The 17416-nt window shown below is 44.9% G+C and overlaps 1 protein-coding gene across 6 annotated transcripts in view; it reads left to right on the top strand.

Moving 5' to 3' along the window:
- Nucleotides 1–17416, top strand: part of Fndc3b (fibronectin type III domain containing 3B) — a 288833-nt gene that overhangs the window by 191214 nt on the left and 80203 nt on the right. For all 6 annotated transcript variants that reach the window (XM_076932205.1, XM_034499558.2, XM_076932204.1 and 3 more), the window contains exons 7-9: nt 6722–6780; nt 13009–13160; nt 15757–15816. In XM_076932205.1, coding sequence (XP_076788320.1) covers nt 6722–6780; nt 13009–13160; nt 15757–15816 — 271 coding nt within the window. The remainder of the gene's footprint in view (nt 1–6721; nt 6781–13008; nt 13161–15756; nt 15817–17416) is intronic.

Genomic DNA, 17416 nt, shown 5'->3' with positions numbered 1-17416 from the left:
ACTGTTGGGATCAGAAGAAACACTACCTTGCAGCTACCAACTTAGCATTGTAGTCCAGCAAGGCTCAGCTTTGTTCACTGCAGCCACATTTAAAGAGGAAGACCTGAGGCTGGAGAGGAGCTCAGGGTGAGAAATGCTTGCAGTACAACCATGAGGACCAGAGTGTGGTCCCCAGGGTCTGGGACAAAAGCCAGGTGTGGTGGCACACGTACACTCGTATATGAAATCCCAGCCCTGTCGAGAGACATAAACAGGCAGTTAGATCTTGGGTGCTCCTGTTGGTCGGCCTTCTCAGCTGATTTGCTGTGTCCCGGGCCAGTGAGAGACCCTGTCTTAAACAAAACAGAACAAAACAAAAAACCTCAGATAATAGCCCAAGCAATGACACCAGGGCTTGCATCTGGCCTCCACATGCACGCAAAACAAACACCATAGCCCAGGTGGCTCAAAGACTTAACATTTACTGTGAGGGCTGTGCAGATGGGAAAGTCCCAGTTTAGGTATGGGCAGGTTTGGTGGCTGGCTTCTTGCTTCCTAGAGCACACCTTGCTACAGTGTCCTCGCATGACTTCCTGTTTCTTAGGACACACCTTGCTCTTGTGTCCTCACACATGTGACTAAAGAAGCAGCTTTCTAGCTTCATAAGGACACAGACCCCATTCACAGGGCCTCATGTAACCCGATCCACCTGCAGCAGCATCACCTCTGGGAACAGACCCACATGAACTCTGGGAGAACAGACATCCCACCCATATAAGGGGGTACAGTGCTCCCCCAGCACCCTTATGTATGTAAACTATTTTCATGTATATATTTTTACAGACTGAGACAATTTCTTATAAGACATTGATTTTTCATGTTCTCTAGAAATGAGAATAGCCATGGCTACTGCATGAGTAACTGGATGTACCCCGTGGCGTTCTTTGCTTCCTCTTCCTTCCTTTGTGGCTTCCTCTCATCATGTGCCTTGTGGTGACCATGGGAGTTTGTGCATGTCACTCTTGGAGATGTGCTGAGTGAACTAGCTTTCCATGGGCCAGACTCTGTGGCTTCGGTAGATCCCACCCCTGAGATCGATTCCAGCATCAGCAGCTGAGCTTCAGTGTGTATTTCACCGGTAGACTGAATGCCTAGTCTTATCCCCAGATAAATTAGTTATATGAGACATAATTAAGGAAAGGCTGCTGCTATAAAGCAGTTCAAATTTTGCTGTGTAAATAATGTAATTATTGGAAATGTCTCCTGGACTTTTTTATTAAACAACTGTACACTGTGGATTCGGCCCATCCATCCTCAGTCTTGCAAAAGTTCTGACTAAGGTAATTGAAAACTTTTCGCCATGTCCTGCCAAGTCTTAATGAAAAAACACGTGAGGAAAGGTTCCTAGATGCTGCTGTGGAAAGTTTCGAATAGCCTTTAGTCACCTCTAACACAAACTCTGGGAGAAGTTCTGACCTGCCTTCAAGCAACTCCCTTCCTGTCATAAGTGCAATGGAGGGCAGCATCCCTGGCTGGACAGTCATGGAGCTTAGCCTTTTCCCAAACCAAAGAGCTGTATCTGGCAGTGGGCTGACTCAGCTCACTAGAGAAGAGTTCAGCCACGGACAGGGAAGCAGAGACCAGTGCTAGAGTTAGCTCACCAGGTATGCAGTTAACCTGAGACCTTTATTCAGTTTTGTAAGATTTTTGTCAATGATCAATTTGATGTATTTAGAAATGCTAGTTGCTTCTGTGTGGTTCCATAAACCACACTAGGGTTCTCTGAAAGAAAACATGGGTTTATTTCTTTGGGAATTTGACAGAAATGCGAATCGAATCTTCTAATATTTAGTCAGGATCTAACTTTCTTGGCAACAAACACGTGAGCAGCATGCATAGTTATGTGGGTATCCAGAGTACTCTCTGGTACTTTCCTGTTCTCTGGCTTCTCATTAAAGACCCAGGCCTAGCCCTTCATGCTGGTCCTCTGATTCTGCACCAGTGCAGTTTTTGCAGAAGAAGCCCATTTGCTTGAAGGCAGGATAATGTGAAAGTTTCTGGAAAGGATTTTGTCTCACAACTTGTTCCAGAAAAGAAAGGACTTCTCTCTCCTGAATTCCACAAATAACAACTGACACGCAGAGGAATCTAGACCCTGTCACCCCATTTACAGTCTGTGGACAGCCTTCCTGTCCAGTTGGTTACTCCACCTGCAAAGGAATCCATCTCTCCTTCCTTTCTTCTCTCAGGTTCCAGAATCTATTTGGAACCAGTCCACCCTAGAAAACATTTCCTCGAACAGAGTAGACCGTCTCACATCCTGGAACATAACTTGCCAGCATTTTTCATTTTTCTGTATTGATGGGCCAGTGTTCATCCTTCTTTCAGAATCCCAAAGAATGGACTCACCTTCTTAGATTGTGTTTTGCATTTTTGTATCAAAATATTTGATGTCAATAAGGTGGTTATGCTTGTGTGCCCACCCGTGTTCATCTGTGCACATGTCTATGCAGGTGCATGTGTGAAGATCAGAGGTTACCCCTGCGTGTCAGAGGACCTCACTGATCCTGGAGCTCACCAGTTCAGCCTGACTAGCCTACTAGTAAACCCCATGGACCCTCCAGTCCCCCATCTCCTTAGCACTGGCATTACACTTGCTGCTATGCCTGGCTTCTCCATGGTTGCAGGGAATCTTGACTCAGCTCCTGTGGCAAGCACATTCCTTACTTAGCTACTCCCCAACCACCTCAAGATTTTTCACAAATAATATTTACTGTATTATCCTTATATTATAAAAATGTATTCTTTGGTAATGTTACTTAACTGTTTCTTGGTTTGGTTGGTGTGTGTGTGTGTGTGTCTGTGTGATGTACTCATGCTTCTGTGCACATGCATTGAGACCAAATGAAGGGATTAGGTTAGGTGGCCTTTTCTATCACTCTCTGCCTTGTTCCTTTGAGGCAGACTCTGCTGAAACAAGAGTTGCCATTTGTATTTTGGAGGCCTAGGCTGGGAGCCAGCAAGCCCCAGTGATCTTCCTGTTTCCACCACCTCAGTGCTAGGGTGCGTGAGATTCCTGCTGTCTTTGATGTAGACACTAGGACCTGAACTCCGTCCACATGCCTGGGCAGTCCACACCAACAGCACTACTTAAAGCCATGAAAGAGGTCTGGAGAGCTGTCTATACTGTTTTTACCAGAGACTATTACCTAAAAATCCTAAGCACTAAATAAAGGTCCTTAGGTAATTACACTTTTTCTGTATTTGATTCCTTTTTCCTCCCTGTCTGATAAGTAATATTTTTAAAGTTGCCAATGGCTAGTTTGATCTTTTACATAAAAAGATCATCTGTGAGCATTCTTAGTATTTTCTTCCTTTGGCTGTATTCATTGTCACAGGCATTGACTGCACGTCTAGTTTACCCTTATTGTTTACGCCTATTTTTCTTTTCATCCAAAGATATACATACATACATACATACATACATACATACACATATATCTTTAGTCTTCAAATGGATATAATGTGATCCTATATTTTCAATAGACATAGCTTGCTCATAGGTCAGCAGTACCAGCTTGTTGGCAAACTGATGACCAGAGGGACATCTCCACATGAGCTGGTTTGGGAAAAGTAGGAGGAAGGTGCTGAGGGGACGGATGCTGATGTTGTTCTGGAATGAAAGTGCTGCTACAAAGTAGCACTACAGCCACACCTGAGGTAGACCTCATTGGTTTGGTTTGGTTTGGTTTGGTTTGTTTGTTTGTTTTGTTGGAGCAAAATCAGGTGAAACAAGCCAAAGACTTAATTATGTTTATAAATGGAGATGTTTAAATTAGTTTAGCCCATACTCTTATTCAAACAGTCTGAACTCAAATTTTTTTGGAGCAAATATGAAAACCATTATTTATGGAAAGTTTAAATTTCTACATACTTCCTCTGGGAGGTTTTTTTCTTCCTTCCTTCCTTTCAACAGTTCACTGTGTTGTATGTTTTTATTTTAACCTTCCCTTTGCTAACAATGTTCTTGGGAAGAGCGAGGCTCTTGGGGAGGTGAGACATGAACAAAAGAAAAGGGAGCCCAGGTGTCTTTGTTGTGACTCCATAAAAATGATTCCATGCTTTTAGAATTAGTTTCTTCATTTTGATTTGTTGTTTTGTTTTCTGGGTTTTTTCCCCCTTTTTTATTGGATATTTTATTTATTTACATTTCAGATGCCATCCCCTTTCCCCATTTCCTCTTCCTAAAATCCCCTTATCCCATGCCCCTTCTCCTTTTTGCTTTTATACCATTTTAAGGAAATGGGCTGCTTGGCAGGAGTATTGGCCAAGGACAAGGAAGTGGGCTTCAGGTAGGATTCTGACATTAAGCTAGAACAAAGAAGTAATTTCAGGCAGGAATCTAAATTTTAGGCTAGAACAAGGAAGTAGGCTTCAGACATGAAAATGACTTTGGGCTAGGACAGGGAATTTGGCTCAGATATTTTGGTCATCCTGATAAGCCCTTAGAAACAATGATCACGGGAGTGTTCACAGAATTGGGTTAAATGCCTTGCTTGTTCTTTGACTATTTGTGTTTATTGTCTTGCTTGTTCCTTGACTACTTGCATCTATTGTATTGCTAGTTTCTTTTCATTATGTATCTGGTAGATTTGGTCTTTCTAGAGAGGCTATGCTTGGCATTCCCACTGGCACCTTCTGACTCCTCCTCCTGCCCTGTGTCCCACCCCTCCACCTTTACTCCTCCTCCTGCCCGTGTCCCACCCCTCCACCTTTACTCCTCCTCCTGCCCGTGTCCCACCCCTCCACCTTTACTCCTCCTCCTGCCCTGTGCCCCACCCCTCCACCTTTACTCCTCGTCTTGCTCCGTCATCCCACTCCTCCACCTTGTCTTCAGGCTCACATATTCCATCTTTTCCTTGGTTCACTCTGGCCCTGAGACTTTCCCTGGAGCATGTGCTCGACTACTCTGCAATCATCCAGCATTTCAGCCTAGTTTTTTTTTTCTCCAGTGTCCGTTGCCCTCCTTCCTTCACCCTCTCCCATATCTGGTGTTACTGTCTTTATTTCTTTATTTCATTCAGCTGTTTGTATTCCCAGACAGGAACATATTTTCTTCTTGCTGTGTAGCCAGGGCTAGCCTGGAACTCCAGATTCTCATTGCTCTGCCTCCTGACTGTTGAGATTACAAGTGTGCATCGCCATGCCTGGATATCTGGTTTTTGTTTCTTGTTTGTTTATTTGTTTTTATAGGAAATAAATCACCTACTTCAGACACATTTTAGTAGGAAAGACCAAACCAAACCACAGAAGGAAGCTCAGCAGGGCAGTTGTGTCCAACATTGGTAGAAGATAAGAAAGCAATGGATTTTGAGTAACAAGAGTCAGGATTTAGGGTAACAGTCCTTGTTTGGTTTTTTTGTTTTTTGTTTTTTGAGACAGGGTTTCTCTGTGTAGTCCTGGTTGTCCTGGAACTCACTCTGTAGACCAGGCTGGCCTCGAACTCAGAAATCCGCCTGCCTCTGCCTCCCAAGTGCTGGGATTAAAGGCGTGGGCCACCACCGCCCGGCCCAGGGTGACAGTCCTTGAACAGGTGACTAGGACTCTACCTGAATAGTAAACACATAGTCTTGTAAAATGCAGGGCTTGCAAAGCCACCATTGTCCCCAGTTCTGTCTGCACTTGTCTGCTGCCCCACAGCTCAGCCTGCTCCTGCTGGATTATTTTGAGGACAGCTTTGTCCTCTGATGTTACAAGTACTACTTGCTCTCCTGCCACCCTTCTCCCACTGACTTGGGAACAAGGACATATGCCCTGGGAATTGGATCTCTCTAGCATTGGGTTATAAGTCAGGATCAACAGTTCCGGAATCCACCACACAATTCAGAGTCGGATTCCATGGCCTCTGCCAGGAGAAGCAGATTGAGTTCTGAGTATTTATTTATCTTTGTTTGTGTACACAGCCTTCCCATCTCTGTATGCCATGGTTTTTTCTCCTATTTCTGAAGTGCAGGTTTTACCATGGTATGAAAATGTCCGTTGCCCCATCTTATAATCCATCAGACGAAGACTAGAATTACCCCTCATCATTTCTTCACCACTGTCTGTCACATCTGGTTTTGTGGCACCTGTGTCTCCCAACCCAGGCATTTCCTCACGGTTACCAGCAGCTCTAGCCAGAGGCAGCTCTGTCCTTTATAAATACAATGTGGCAGTGTATTATCCCACCACACAAGCCTTCCTTACATACATTATTTGTGCAGAAGTCTAATGTCTCCTCGCACTCCAGCCATGCTGTGTAAATCCCTCCACTTAAATACTGCAGTTCAATGTAAAACCCAAACTATAAATGAATGCATGACTCTACCTGAACGTACAGACATGCTGAATTTAAGTTTGAACTCACTAGCCATTGGCACTCAGGTTGGTCTTCTCTTAGCTGTTCTATGTCCCTCCATGAGTTAGGGTCTCCTGCTGGCCCTTCTTAGGACCCTCTGTTCCCTTCATCCAGTCTTACGGAATAAAGTAGGACTAAATCTAGCTGACATACTGGGTGCTTACAGCTGTACACTGGCAGGACAGAACAACCACAGTGAGACCTGGCAGCACAGCAGTGTGTAACAGGCAGCTGACTGACTGACGTGATGATCCCCTCCCTTGAGGAAGGCATCAGAAAACAAAACTGAGAGCCTTACTGCCTTCTAACAGATTTTTTTTTCTTTTTCTTGTCTTTGCAATACAGAGTATGAGTTGGAAGTAAAGAGAGTGCAAGACATTCTTTCGGGAATAGAGAAACCACAGGTATGTCTTCTGGACATCTCTGCAGGAACAACGAGTTCTTAAGTATTCCCCATGTGCTTTCTGCTGCCATGCTGTGGGTAAGCAGGACCCTGCTGTGAATAGTAGCCAGTCATTAATGCATCCAGAACATTTAGAGCAAGGTCTGTATAATCGCCTGTTGAAGTGCCGCTTTTGTGCAGATGTTCTGAATGCAATTAGATGCATCTAGATTTTGGGGGATCGACAGAGCAGTTTGTTCTTGGTAATTTCTTGTTGCCTTTGTAAATGGAGGAAGAATACATTTTGAAACTCTCGGAAATCGCAGGTGTTTCCCTAGGTAGATTTCAGAATAACATTTATATTAGAGGACACTGGGCACAATAGCAAGAAAAGGAAGAGGGGGACGGTGGTGGTGTGAGGGTCAGTCCCATTTGCCAGGTGTTTTGAAATTCAGATAGAAATTTATGATGTTGATTCAGCCTTTTGTCTGACATTAGAGAGCCAAAGTCTGGGGGAATGTTTTTCTGGTAGAATTGAAAAATCTTGATTCTTCATGTGTTACAAAGACCGAAACTTTTAAACAGCATTTAGACCTCAGGCTCACAATTGGACTAAACCAAACAGTACGGGTTCATTGGAAGTTGGACATTACAGGCTACTTGTGAGGGCCCTTGCTGGAGAGGTGAGGGGTCTGAACTTACTCTGGCAGGGATAAATGGACATCAGGTGTTTCTAGGAGAATGTGTTAAGTAATTGGGACCGCATTTGCAGGTTGGTATAAGTTGGCAGATTAGTTGGGACAAGAGAGTGGACCCAGAGAGATGGGGGTGTTAGAAACTCTCCCACTCCTTGACATCATGGACCACATGAGGAGGGGATGCAGGAATCAGAATTAGGTGGTGGTGTCCCTTGTGGCAAGGAAGGCTAGATACTAGGCCCATTCCAAAGATCAACTGATCAAATTATTACCCATCCAGTTCCAGACATCATGGGCACCTGGGCGTTTGGCCTCTGAGTATTGCTTTCGGCTGCTTCCCAGTTGCTGCCCATGCCGTTGGGTGGATATTCCTCACGCTCTGCAGTAGCTCCTGTCATGCCACCATGGCCTGCGTCAGCCCTGCCATTGCCTATAGCACAGTGCACCCAAGGGTATTTTTGAAGGTCTATTCCAGTTGCCTGGACTATCTTCATGGCTGTTCTTGGACAGACTAAGTCTGTTTCACTTGCAAGACATCCAGAAAAATAGAGGTAGCACACAGCTGGAAGTGTCCAGTAGACAAAGCGCTGTGGGAAGAGGAGGATGAAGAGCTGGAGTGGGGGACTGAACGCAGAAAGGGAAGTTCCCATTGTAGATACTACAGCAGACTGGCAGGCTAGCGGCTATGTGCAGGGAGAGACCAGAAAAGGGGTAAGGGGTGGGAGATGACTCAGTGGGTACATGCTGGATCTGCAAACATTAGGACCTGAGCTTGGACCCCAGCACCCACATGAAAAACAAATAACAGGAGTGATGGAGCACACCGGTAAGCCAAGCACAGAGGGCAGAGCTGAGTGGTTCGCGGGGCTTGCTGACTTACAGATGTGGCTGAAGCTGTAAGCTCTAGGTTCAGTGGGCGATCCTGTTGCAGAAAATAAGGTAAAGGCCTGGAGAGTGGCTGAGCTGTTACGAGTGAGCTCTTACTGCTCTCGGGTGAACCCAGGTTAATTCCCAGCCTAGGAAGGAGGCGTTCTACAGGGCCCTGTTTCCTCCTGGTCACCCGATTCTACTTGGTACCAGCTGCTCATTAATTTACGCGGTGTTCTCTCCCCCATCCTTACTCTTTGCGTTTTGTTTCTTCTTTCTAAAGTTCATATGCATGGTTGTCCCATAGTCTTTGTTCACTCAAGACCTAGCTATGACTGTCCTTGACACACATAGAGCCCTTGACAAATGTTTGCTGAAGAAGTGCGTGACAGACATATCTGGACTCCCGTGGGTAGGACAGATGCCAACAGACTGACCAATGTGGGGGAAGGCAGGGGTAGAGGATATGACATTGCCAGGCAGCAGCTGGGAGGGAGTGGCTTCTGGGTCTGTGCCAAGTGTGGCTATCAAGTGTTTCCCTGACCATAGACAAGGGATGGTCCCCCCTGGTATCCTCGTCTTTGAACATTAATGTAATAAAATCCACGTGGGGATCTGAAGAAAGAGTTACTTGCTTTGTTAGATTCCTTAGAAGAGACCTCCCTTATAGTTTGTAGCATGCTGTTAAGCAAGAGGCAGCTCCTTACCACATTCAGGGATGAGGGGGGATGACAGGCCGCCCTCCAGGGGAAGAGTCCAAGTTGCAGAAGAAAGTTGAGCAGTTCTTCTTTCTTTTCCCCTTCAGCTAGATTTTCTACCAGCACTAAGTGAAAACCAATGACTCTTCTCTGAGGTTTTTGCTAATGATTCCAGTGCAGAAGTGGCATCTAGGGCTTGCAGACCCCAGTCATCTTTCTGTAACCTTGGGTACCCCAAATTGAGTGAATCATTTGCTGCTCCATAAAAGAGATCCAAATACTTAAGTCTGTCTACTGAAACACAGGCATTTGTCAGAACTCTGTGCTTGGGTGCCTTGGGGACTCAGCTGACAAGGCCATTGCTCTGTGTTAGACAAGAGCTTTAATGCTGCGTCCTGGTTTAGGAATTCACAGCCTTGTTGCTGGCCAGAGCCCCTCAGAGGATAGAGGCCACTGCAGCCTCCCATGTCCTGGTGAGCTGCTTGTTTTCTTGACATAAAGGCAGAAAACCTGGAGCTGTGGTTGTGCATCCTTTCCATCACCGTGTGTTTAGTTTGAAGAAACAATTGATTGTCTGTGCCAGAAGCAGAACTAGGAGGCGCGAGACCCTGTAGGAGGCGCTTCCTCGAAAGGTGACCAGCCTGGTGTCTGGCAGCAGACACCACATCAGAAGCTGGAAAGCAGAGGAGCCTGAAGCTGTGGGTTTGAACATATGTCTTTTACCCTTTCCTCTCCTGTGTTTTTCTTTGGGGTTATTCATCATGAAGACTGCTTTAGAAGTTACCAATGTCTATGGCACTATTTCCTTAGTATGTTCCTTCACCAGATTGGTGGTTATCTCACATAGCTAAATTCTGAGTCTAATAAAAAAAAAAAGTAGAATTTTACAGGCTAGTTCAAACACTGGACAAAAGGGGCAGAGGAAAATGGTATGAGGATTGCTACAAGTTAATATATTTTACTTTACACACACAACTACTCTTAAGTTGGAATCCGTACTTTTAAATACATAGGAAAGACTGAGTTTTAACCGACATGTGGCCATTTAGAAGTAGCTAGTAGTTTTGTAAGTTCCCAGGGAATTTTTAACCAGTTAACCAATTCCTATGCAGATTTACCTCATATATTTTTAAAGACCCTTTTTTTTATATCAGTGCTGCCGAAGTCAGATTGTGCCATGTCTAGTTATTCATACCTGGGAACCACATACGGACTTGCAGTGGTGCCAGACCTCTTGTACATCCATAAAGCAGTTATACATTGAGAGAATGTGTCTGTAGCCATGGAGATCACTGCAGTGAACAAATGACCACATTCTAGGCCTCAGTGATCAGCAATGGTGAGAGAGGGGGGCACAGAGTGAGAGTTGCAATATGACAGTCAAGTACGCATGTGCTGTCACCTAGAGCAGGGCTTGGACCCAGAGATCTCACCTTACCAGATCTGAGGCTGAGGATTGACCTCTGGGAGCGTTGTCCTCAAAGATATACTATATTTTCCTGGAGTCTACCTTGAGGTGGAAGTAACTTCCAAGTCCAAAGGGAGGCCCAGCACTCTCTCCCACAGGGTGCCAGTGCCTAAAGAACAGAAACCGGAGGCCAGCTGCTAACAGAGCTTAAGGGAGGAATTCACAGAATACCTGTCCTTATGAACCAATGCTGAGTTCCCAGCATGCACTTGTGTTGGGAAGGCCCTTGGCAATGCTGTGTTTCCACAAGTGCCTACATCTTCTCAAGGGTGCCTCACAGTCTAGTGGGGAGTAATCACTATTTTAGCTGGTGCTTCACGTGTCTCTGCCCATTTAAATAATTAAATCTCAACGAGGAAAATGTGTTTGTAGCATTCTCGAGAAAGGAAAAGTTTGAAGGGCATGAGTTTCTGAATGCATGCTTGGTATCTGGAGCACAGGCTTTCACTGGGCTATTTTGAGATGTGTTAGTTTACACCCAAATCATGGAATCAGTGTCACTACCCACTTGGTTCTCAGAATGGGGCAAGGCAGCCATTTATCACCTAGCAGATGTCTCCCAGGTGCAGGGAGCCTCTCTTAATGGAAACCGAACCCTTCATAGCAAAACAGCACCTTTGAAATTAAAGTCATAAAAAATGCTCAGTAGTTCAAGATTACTCGTGTAGTTCTGTGGAAGAATTCAGCATATACTCTGGTCTGTGTGAGAAACTCTGTCTGAAAAGCTAATCAGAGAAACAAAGGGATTAATGCCCAGAGTTGAAGTGACCAACACACTGACAAGCAGATCTGGGAGGAGAGTTCACAGACTGTCCCTGGTCTGTCCCTGGTCTGTCCCTGGTCTGTCCCTGGTGCCCTGTGTACCTCTCTACTCACGGTGGCAACCTCAATACTCCTTATATTAGCTGTTTGTCTTGCTGCTGTGAATGAATACCTTACAGAAGCCCCACAGCGAGGAAGGGTTGATTGTGCCGATGATTTGAAGTACTTAGATCCATCATGGGGGCAAGAGCACAACGCAGCCAGTCACAGTGCAGGAGAGAGAGCTTTGGAGGGCATGGATGGGTAGTTGGCAACTAGAGAGCACAGAGTGGTTCTTGGTCCCACATTCTTGCCCATTTGATGATGTAGTTCAGTCAATGAAAGGCACAGCAGGAGGGCTTGGCATTCTGCGGCAGCAGCTCTTCCAGCAGGAGATTGGTTCTCTGATGGTCTTTCCTAACAAGTCATTCCACATCTATCAGTGGTCCATCACCTGTCCTGCTGCCTCTATCAGAAACTGAATGTACCGTATTCCCTCTGATTCAGTTATGATTCAACAAATGTTTATTCCGCAGCCACTGATCACCGTTGACTACAACTTAGTCTGTGCCATCAGGGAGTTCATAGTCTGTCAGGGGAGCTTGACAAAGGAAAAGGACAGGGGTGGGATTAGCAGTGGTAGCAGTTCTCACTAGGTTCCACAGAGCACCGAGGTGTGACGGTGAATGGGGCACTTTGAGGCTACTCGGCAGTGAGGGGAGGTCCACTTGGGATCTGGAAGGATGAATAGGTGTCTGGCCAAATGTGCCATGGTGTTACGTCTGTATAGAACAGAAATTATATGAAGGGATGTGTGTATGTATTGAAATAAGAAGCAAGAGTAAAAAAGATGCACAATATTTATCTCCCTACCCATCATCTGTGCTTTTGAATTATTTTGAGTATATAGATTTCCAGTCTGTATTGATCAGATAGTGGCAGAAATAGGAGAAAACAATAGAAACCATGTGACTCTGTATCCCTTATATATCTCCACCTAGAGCTGACATAGTCAACTATAAAGTCTTTGTGAACACTAAGCTTTGGCTTCTGTTATTGAGTCTTACTCCTTCTTTCATTTTAATGTGTTATCCAGACCAGGAACCAGGTTGCAATAGTCTTTAGAAAAGTAACTTGAAAGCTCCATTGTTAGATTTGAAGTAAAGGATTAAGGCTGTGCACCAGGTTGGGTATATCTAGGAACAAGCTCTAAAACAGAGAGTTGAGTACACATAGTTATTTGGGGAGACGACTTAGAGAGCCTCAGGTAAAGGGGCAGCTGAGACCAGGCAGGGAAGGAAGCCAAGGCTAGACCTGTGTTAAAATGAGCAGACCAGAGCTATGGGCAGCAGGGAGCGTCCAGCGGGGCCCGAGGAGCACGTGTAGCTAGAGCATCCAGCAGTGGTGAGTGGAGTCAGAGCTCTTGCTCTCCCAGGTCCTTTGTTCAGGTAAAGTCTTAAGCAGAGGCTACAATAACCAGATACAGGTGGTCAGTGGAGAAGGGGACACTCCCGTCAGCCTGGTCCTTGCTTCTGTTTTCTCCTGGGGATCTACAGGACTGTGTGTCTTGGGGGAACAGTGTTACCATCATAGGATAAGTCAACACACTGCAAAGCTGTAAGGCTTCTAGAAAGTGCCATTGTTTACCTAAAATTGTCAGGCACAAGGAGGAACACAGGTAGACACTTTTTAACTCATGCCCCCTCCTCTTTTTTCAGGTGTCTAATATCCAAGCAAGAGCAGTTGTGCTGTCTTGGGCACCCCCTGTCGGACTGTCCTGTGGACCCCATGGTGGTCTTTCCTTCCCTTACAGCTATGAGGTTGCCTTATCTGACAAAGGGCGAGATGGGAAATACAAGATCATTTACAGGTAAAGTGTGTTTTCACATGGTTTTCTTTACTACTAAATTGCATCACTGAAGAGGAAAAAATGGGAAATTCATAAGATGCAAATTTCCTTTTAAACATTAGTAATTACAGGGCCGAGTAGCCAGCTCATGAGCCTAGCATGCATGAGACCCTCGATTCAGTTCTCAGTCCTGGAGAAAGTAATTATAATGTCAAGAACTAATTAATTTTGTCCAAGTAATTATTAATCAGAAATTATTAACACAGGGCTGTATGGTGAAGTGAATCTCTTGATTACATGCTAGTTGTCAATATAATATTAATAACAAGTTTCTACCAAGGTCTTTCAGGACAAAAAGTGTCTAACATGGTTCTGAGTTCAGTGCACAGAGGAAAAAATTAGCCTGTTTTATGGAGTCCCACATAGCTTGGCAACAAGTAATACTAGAGTCAAGTCCTTTTTCCTTTGTACAGCTCACGTTTGCAGAGCAAGAAATCAAAAAGTGGGCTTCAGTTGCACTGCTTATTGGCCATCACGTGAGTGGCCTTGATGGACTGCTCATAGCAGGGTCACTCGCTCACTCAGACCCCACTCGTGTCTCAACCAGAAGCTTCTGTTTCTCTTCCTGGTCTACGTCTCATCAGTGCCAAGCACTGTTGCCCTCTTCCTGATCTACACTCATGGTGTGGTACCCCAATGAACGAATTTGTGGACTAGTAAAGAGAAAAAGAGATAAGAAAAGGACTGCTCCTGCACTGACCCTTCCTTCTGATTCTTCCCTCCTACTCTGCTCTGGTGGCTCTGCCCTGGTCCCAGCTATGTCCCTGTAGTTTCCGACACCTGCTCTTACCCTGGCACCATCAGACCTCTTTTCTACAGAGCTACACCAGAGCACAACAGAGACCATGTCATCACCCCTTTGCAAGAGATTGCCTTCTGTGCTTGGACTAAAACCCCAGCTTGGTGCTTAAGCTCTTAATCATTTTATTTGAGTTTGGAAATAAATACAATTAGAGACAGATTGGAAAATATAGAGCCTCCACTCTGTCACTCAGAAATTAGAGATGGGGAGAGTGTGTGGCTTTGGTGCCCAGGCTGGTCAAGAATTCCTGTACTTAGGGAATTCTTATTGAACTTAGGGATCCTCGTCTTGTCCCTCAAGCTCAATTCAGGTATGCACCACCATCTCAAGGAGTTAGGTAGGCAACCCCATGCAGCCTGCTGCTGAAGGTTGGAAGCCTGGCTCTCCTGCAAGGGAGCTCCTGCCCCTCAGTTTCAGCTGCTGTGGTTTGTTAATCCTTTAGGGTACTTTTCTCCAAGAAATGCTAACATTCTCAATGACTATGCTGGTTTCCTATGTTGGTCTAGTTTAGCAGATAACAAAATACTTTAGGTTGTAATGCAGGTCAAGCTGCAGCGCTATACACTAGGTGTGGACATAGCTTCTGGTTTGAAATTCACAACGACAACTTTGAGAGAAGTTCAGACACACCAAGCATTGAGTCTATTGATTACTGCATGCAGCTGTAGTCTGCAGATAGCTTTCCGTCATTGATCCTTTACTCGGTTACGTTGCTAGCTGTGTATTTTTCTGTTCTCTGTATATTTCTTTTTCTAAGTTTCAGACTTTACCGCCCTTTACCACCAAGTGTTTCAGGATGTTTTCTGAGACCAAGGATGCTTTTGTAGATAACCACATAGCCGTTATCAGCTTTGTAAACTTAAAGTTGCCACAGAACATTGTTGTAACTTGTTGCCCTGACTCCAGTTTTGCCAGCTGACCGGATGGTTCTCTATTGTGAAAACTGTGTTTCTTATTTTGAAAACCATGGCAGTGTCTTTTATCCCTCAGGCTAGGGTCAGATAATGAACTTAGTTTGGTCTCTTTAGTGAGCCATTTGATCATTTTGAAGATGAAAAGTAAGTCATGGACACACATATACCCGCCATCTTTAAAAAAATAATTAAGGGAGGATTTTGCTGTGTGGTCCCCTTGGCTGCCCTTGAATTTATGATAATCCTACCCCCCCCCCCCATCCAGAGTTCTGTATTCCAGGTTCATGCTACCACGCCTGGCCTTTGTGTCCTGATTAAACAGAGCCTATCTTTCTCTGTATGGGTTGTTTCTTTACCTTTTAGGTTAAAGCTCAGTTTCCCCTTTGGCCCACAGAAGTGGTTTTACTTTGTCAGAGAGCTATTTCTTGGGGGCCTGGGATGGACTACAAGTTCACTAGGGTAGTCCCGTGCTGAGGGCTTCTTCAGAGTTTCTGCCAGGTGAAGATTGGGTCCCTCTGCCATACAGACGTGTATTGACGGATCCTATCTGTTTGCATATGCATTTACTTTTATATCTTGGAAGTCATAAGACAGTTTAAATTTTTAAAAATTTAAACGTCTTTGTTGTTTTTTAGATCTGAGTGGTATCTAATCAAAGGAGTTTGATTTTCAATTTAAAAACACAACAGAAACAAAAACCAACCGAATCAGGCTTACGTCTGAGTTTTGGTAAATGCTGACACAATAGTATTTAAGTAACTGTGAATGACTATGAAGCCCAGTTCCAAAGGTGCTATGCCATTGAGATCAGTATTAAACTAACAAAGGCTTTGTCTTCCAGTGGAGAAGAATTGGAATGTAACCTGAAAGATCTCAGGCCTGCCACAGATTACCACGTGAGGTAAGTTAGTGGCACAGCCAGAGTTGCCGCTGTGTATTCCACATCTTCCCTCATGGGAGGTGTAGGCCTCAAGTCATGGTCATTTGATCACCTTCTATACACAGGGCATAGCAATTTTGAGGACCCAGGACTGCTTCTGGGACCAAAAAGGAGGTGTCCTGGACAGCAATTTTATTTTAAAATATAATTTTAGGGCTGAGGAGACGGCTCAGTTGGTAAAGCGACATGAATGTATGAGCTCAGTGTCCAGCAGCAATGCACAGGCCCGGCAGCAGGCATCTGTAATCCCAGTGCTGGGGGGGAGGGGGGGGCGGAGGGATCAGTGTACTTCAGGCTCAGTAGGTCTGCTCCAAGTTTAGTGAACTACCTTGTCTCAGAGAATAAGGTGGAGAGCGATGAAAGCACCCAACACCCATCTCTGGGACACACACAAACATACACACACACAAATCAATAAAAATCTTGTAAGGGCTTCTAAGGCCTATTGATTGGTGTGGCTGGTATATATTTTCTTTGTGTTGGGTGTGTGTGTGTGTACATACATATATACATACAAACATTCATACATACCCATCAAGCATGTTTCTTTCAAACCATAGAGGCATCAGTTGCTCATCATAAATGAAGCCTCTGTGTTTACTCCTGATGACAGGAGCAAGCCTTCCCATGTGAGAACAGTTCTGGGTCTTAAAAGCCAGTAGATTTTGAATAGTCAAATAATGCAAATATGGAATGATCTCTGGTGTGAATAAATCTACTCCGACCAAACAGTAGCCTTTGAAGAGTGCCCTGTAGTTGGAATGTCTCTGTGGTTTTTCTGAGATCCATGCTGTGACCCCAATCAACAGGCCTACCTAGCTTAGGAGAAGCTGAGCCATCCTGTTAGAGCATACTGTGGTCCAGATTGCTATGGAGCCTGTCTTAGTATCTAATGGTACTTCCATCTATTTCAACTAGGCAGACATCTAAAAGTGGTTTATTTTATCTAGTTTTCAAGCTCAGCAGAAAATGTCATTGTCTGGGTGTTTGTGTTTACAGCTGTATTTTAAAGTTGCAGCTTGAAGTACACTTGTATTCTTTCCAGAGGTTAATCCTGGACACAGAAGCCCTTGTGGTGGAGTGAAGGCAAAGTAGCCTAGTAAGAGGTTGGAGTTCCAATGTAGTTCCACCAGAAATCACCTGTTTTCACTTCAACATCAGTAAAAGTTCTGTGCCGGCCTTCTCTTTACCAGAAGCCATGTGAATGCAATGGCTCAGGATAAAACACTTGCTGCCAGACCTGCCAACCTGAGTTCATCTGTCATGCTGGAAGGAGAACCCTGACTCCCAGAGGTGTCCTCTGATTGCATGTGTGTGCATCCCTGCACAAGCACAAGCACAAGCACAAGCACGCGCACACCCACAGAGGTTGATGTATTAGTCAATCAAGTATAAAGGCGTAGAGTGAGGGAAGCATGCTGTTACATGTGCAATCCCAGCACTTGAGAAGTATATATGGAGGAGACACAGGAGGTCAGGGTCATCCTGGGCTATGTGGGGGGTTGGCGGCCAGCCTGCCAATTCTGAGACCCTATTTCAAAAAGAAAAAGGAGGAGATGGC

The sequence above is a fragment of the Arvicanthis niloticus genome, chromosome 4, assembly GCF_011762505.2.
Source record: "Arvicanthis niloticus isolate mArvNil1 chromosome 4, mArvNil1.pat.X, whole genome shotgun sequence".
NCBI classification, from domain to species: domain Eukaryota; kingdom Metazoa; phylum Chordata; class Mammalia; order Rodentia; family Muridae; genus Arvicanthis; species Arvicanthis niloticus.
Note: the sequence above shows the minus strand (reverse complement) of the source record. Positions and strands in the feature narration are given on the sequence as shown.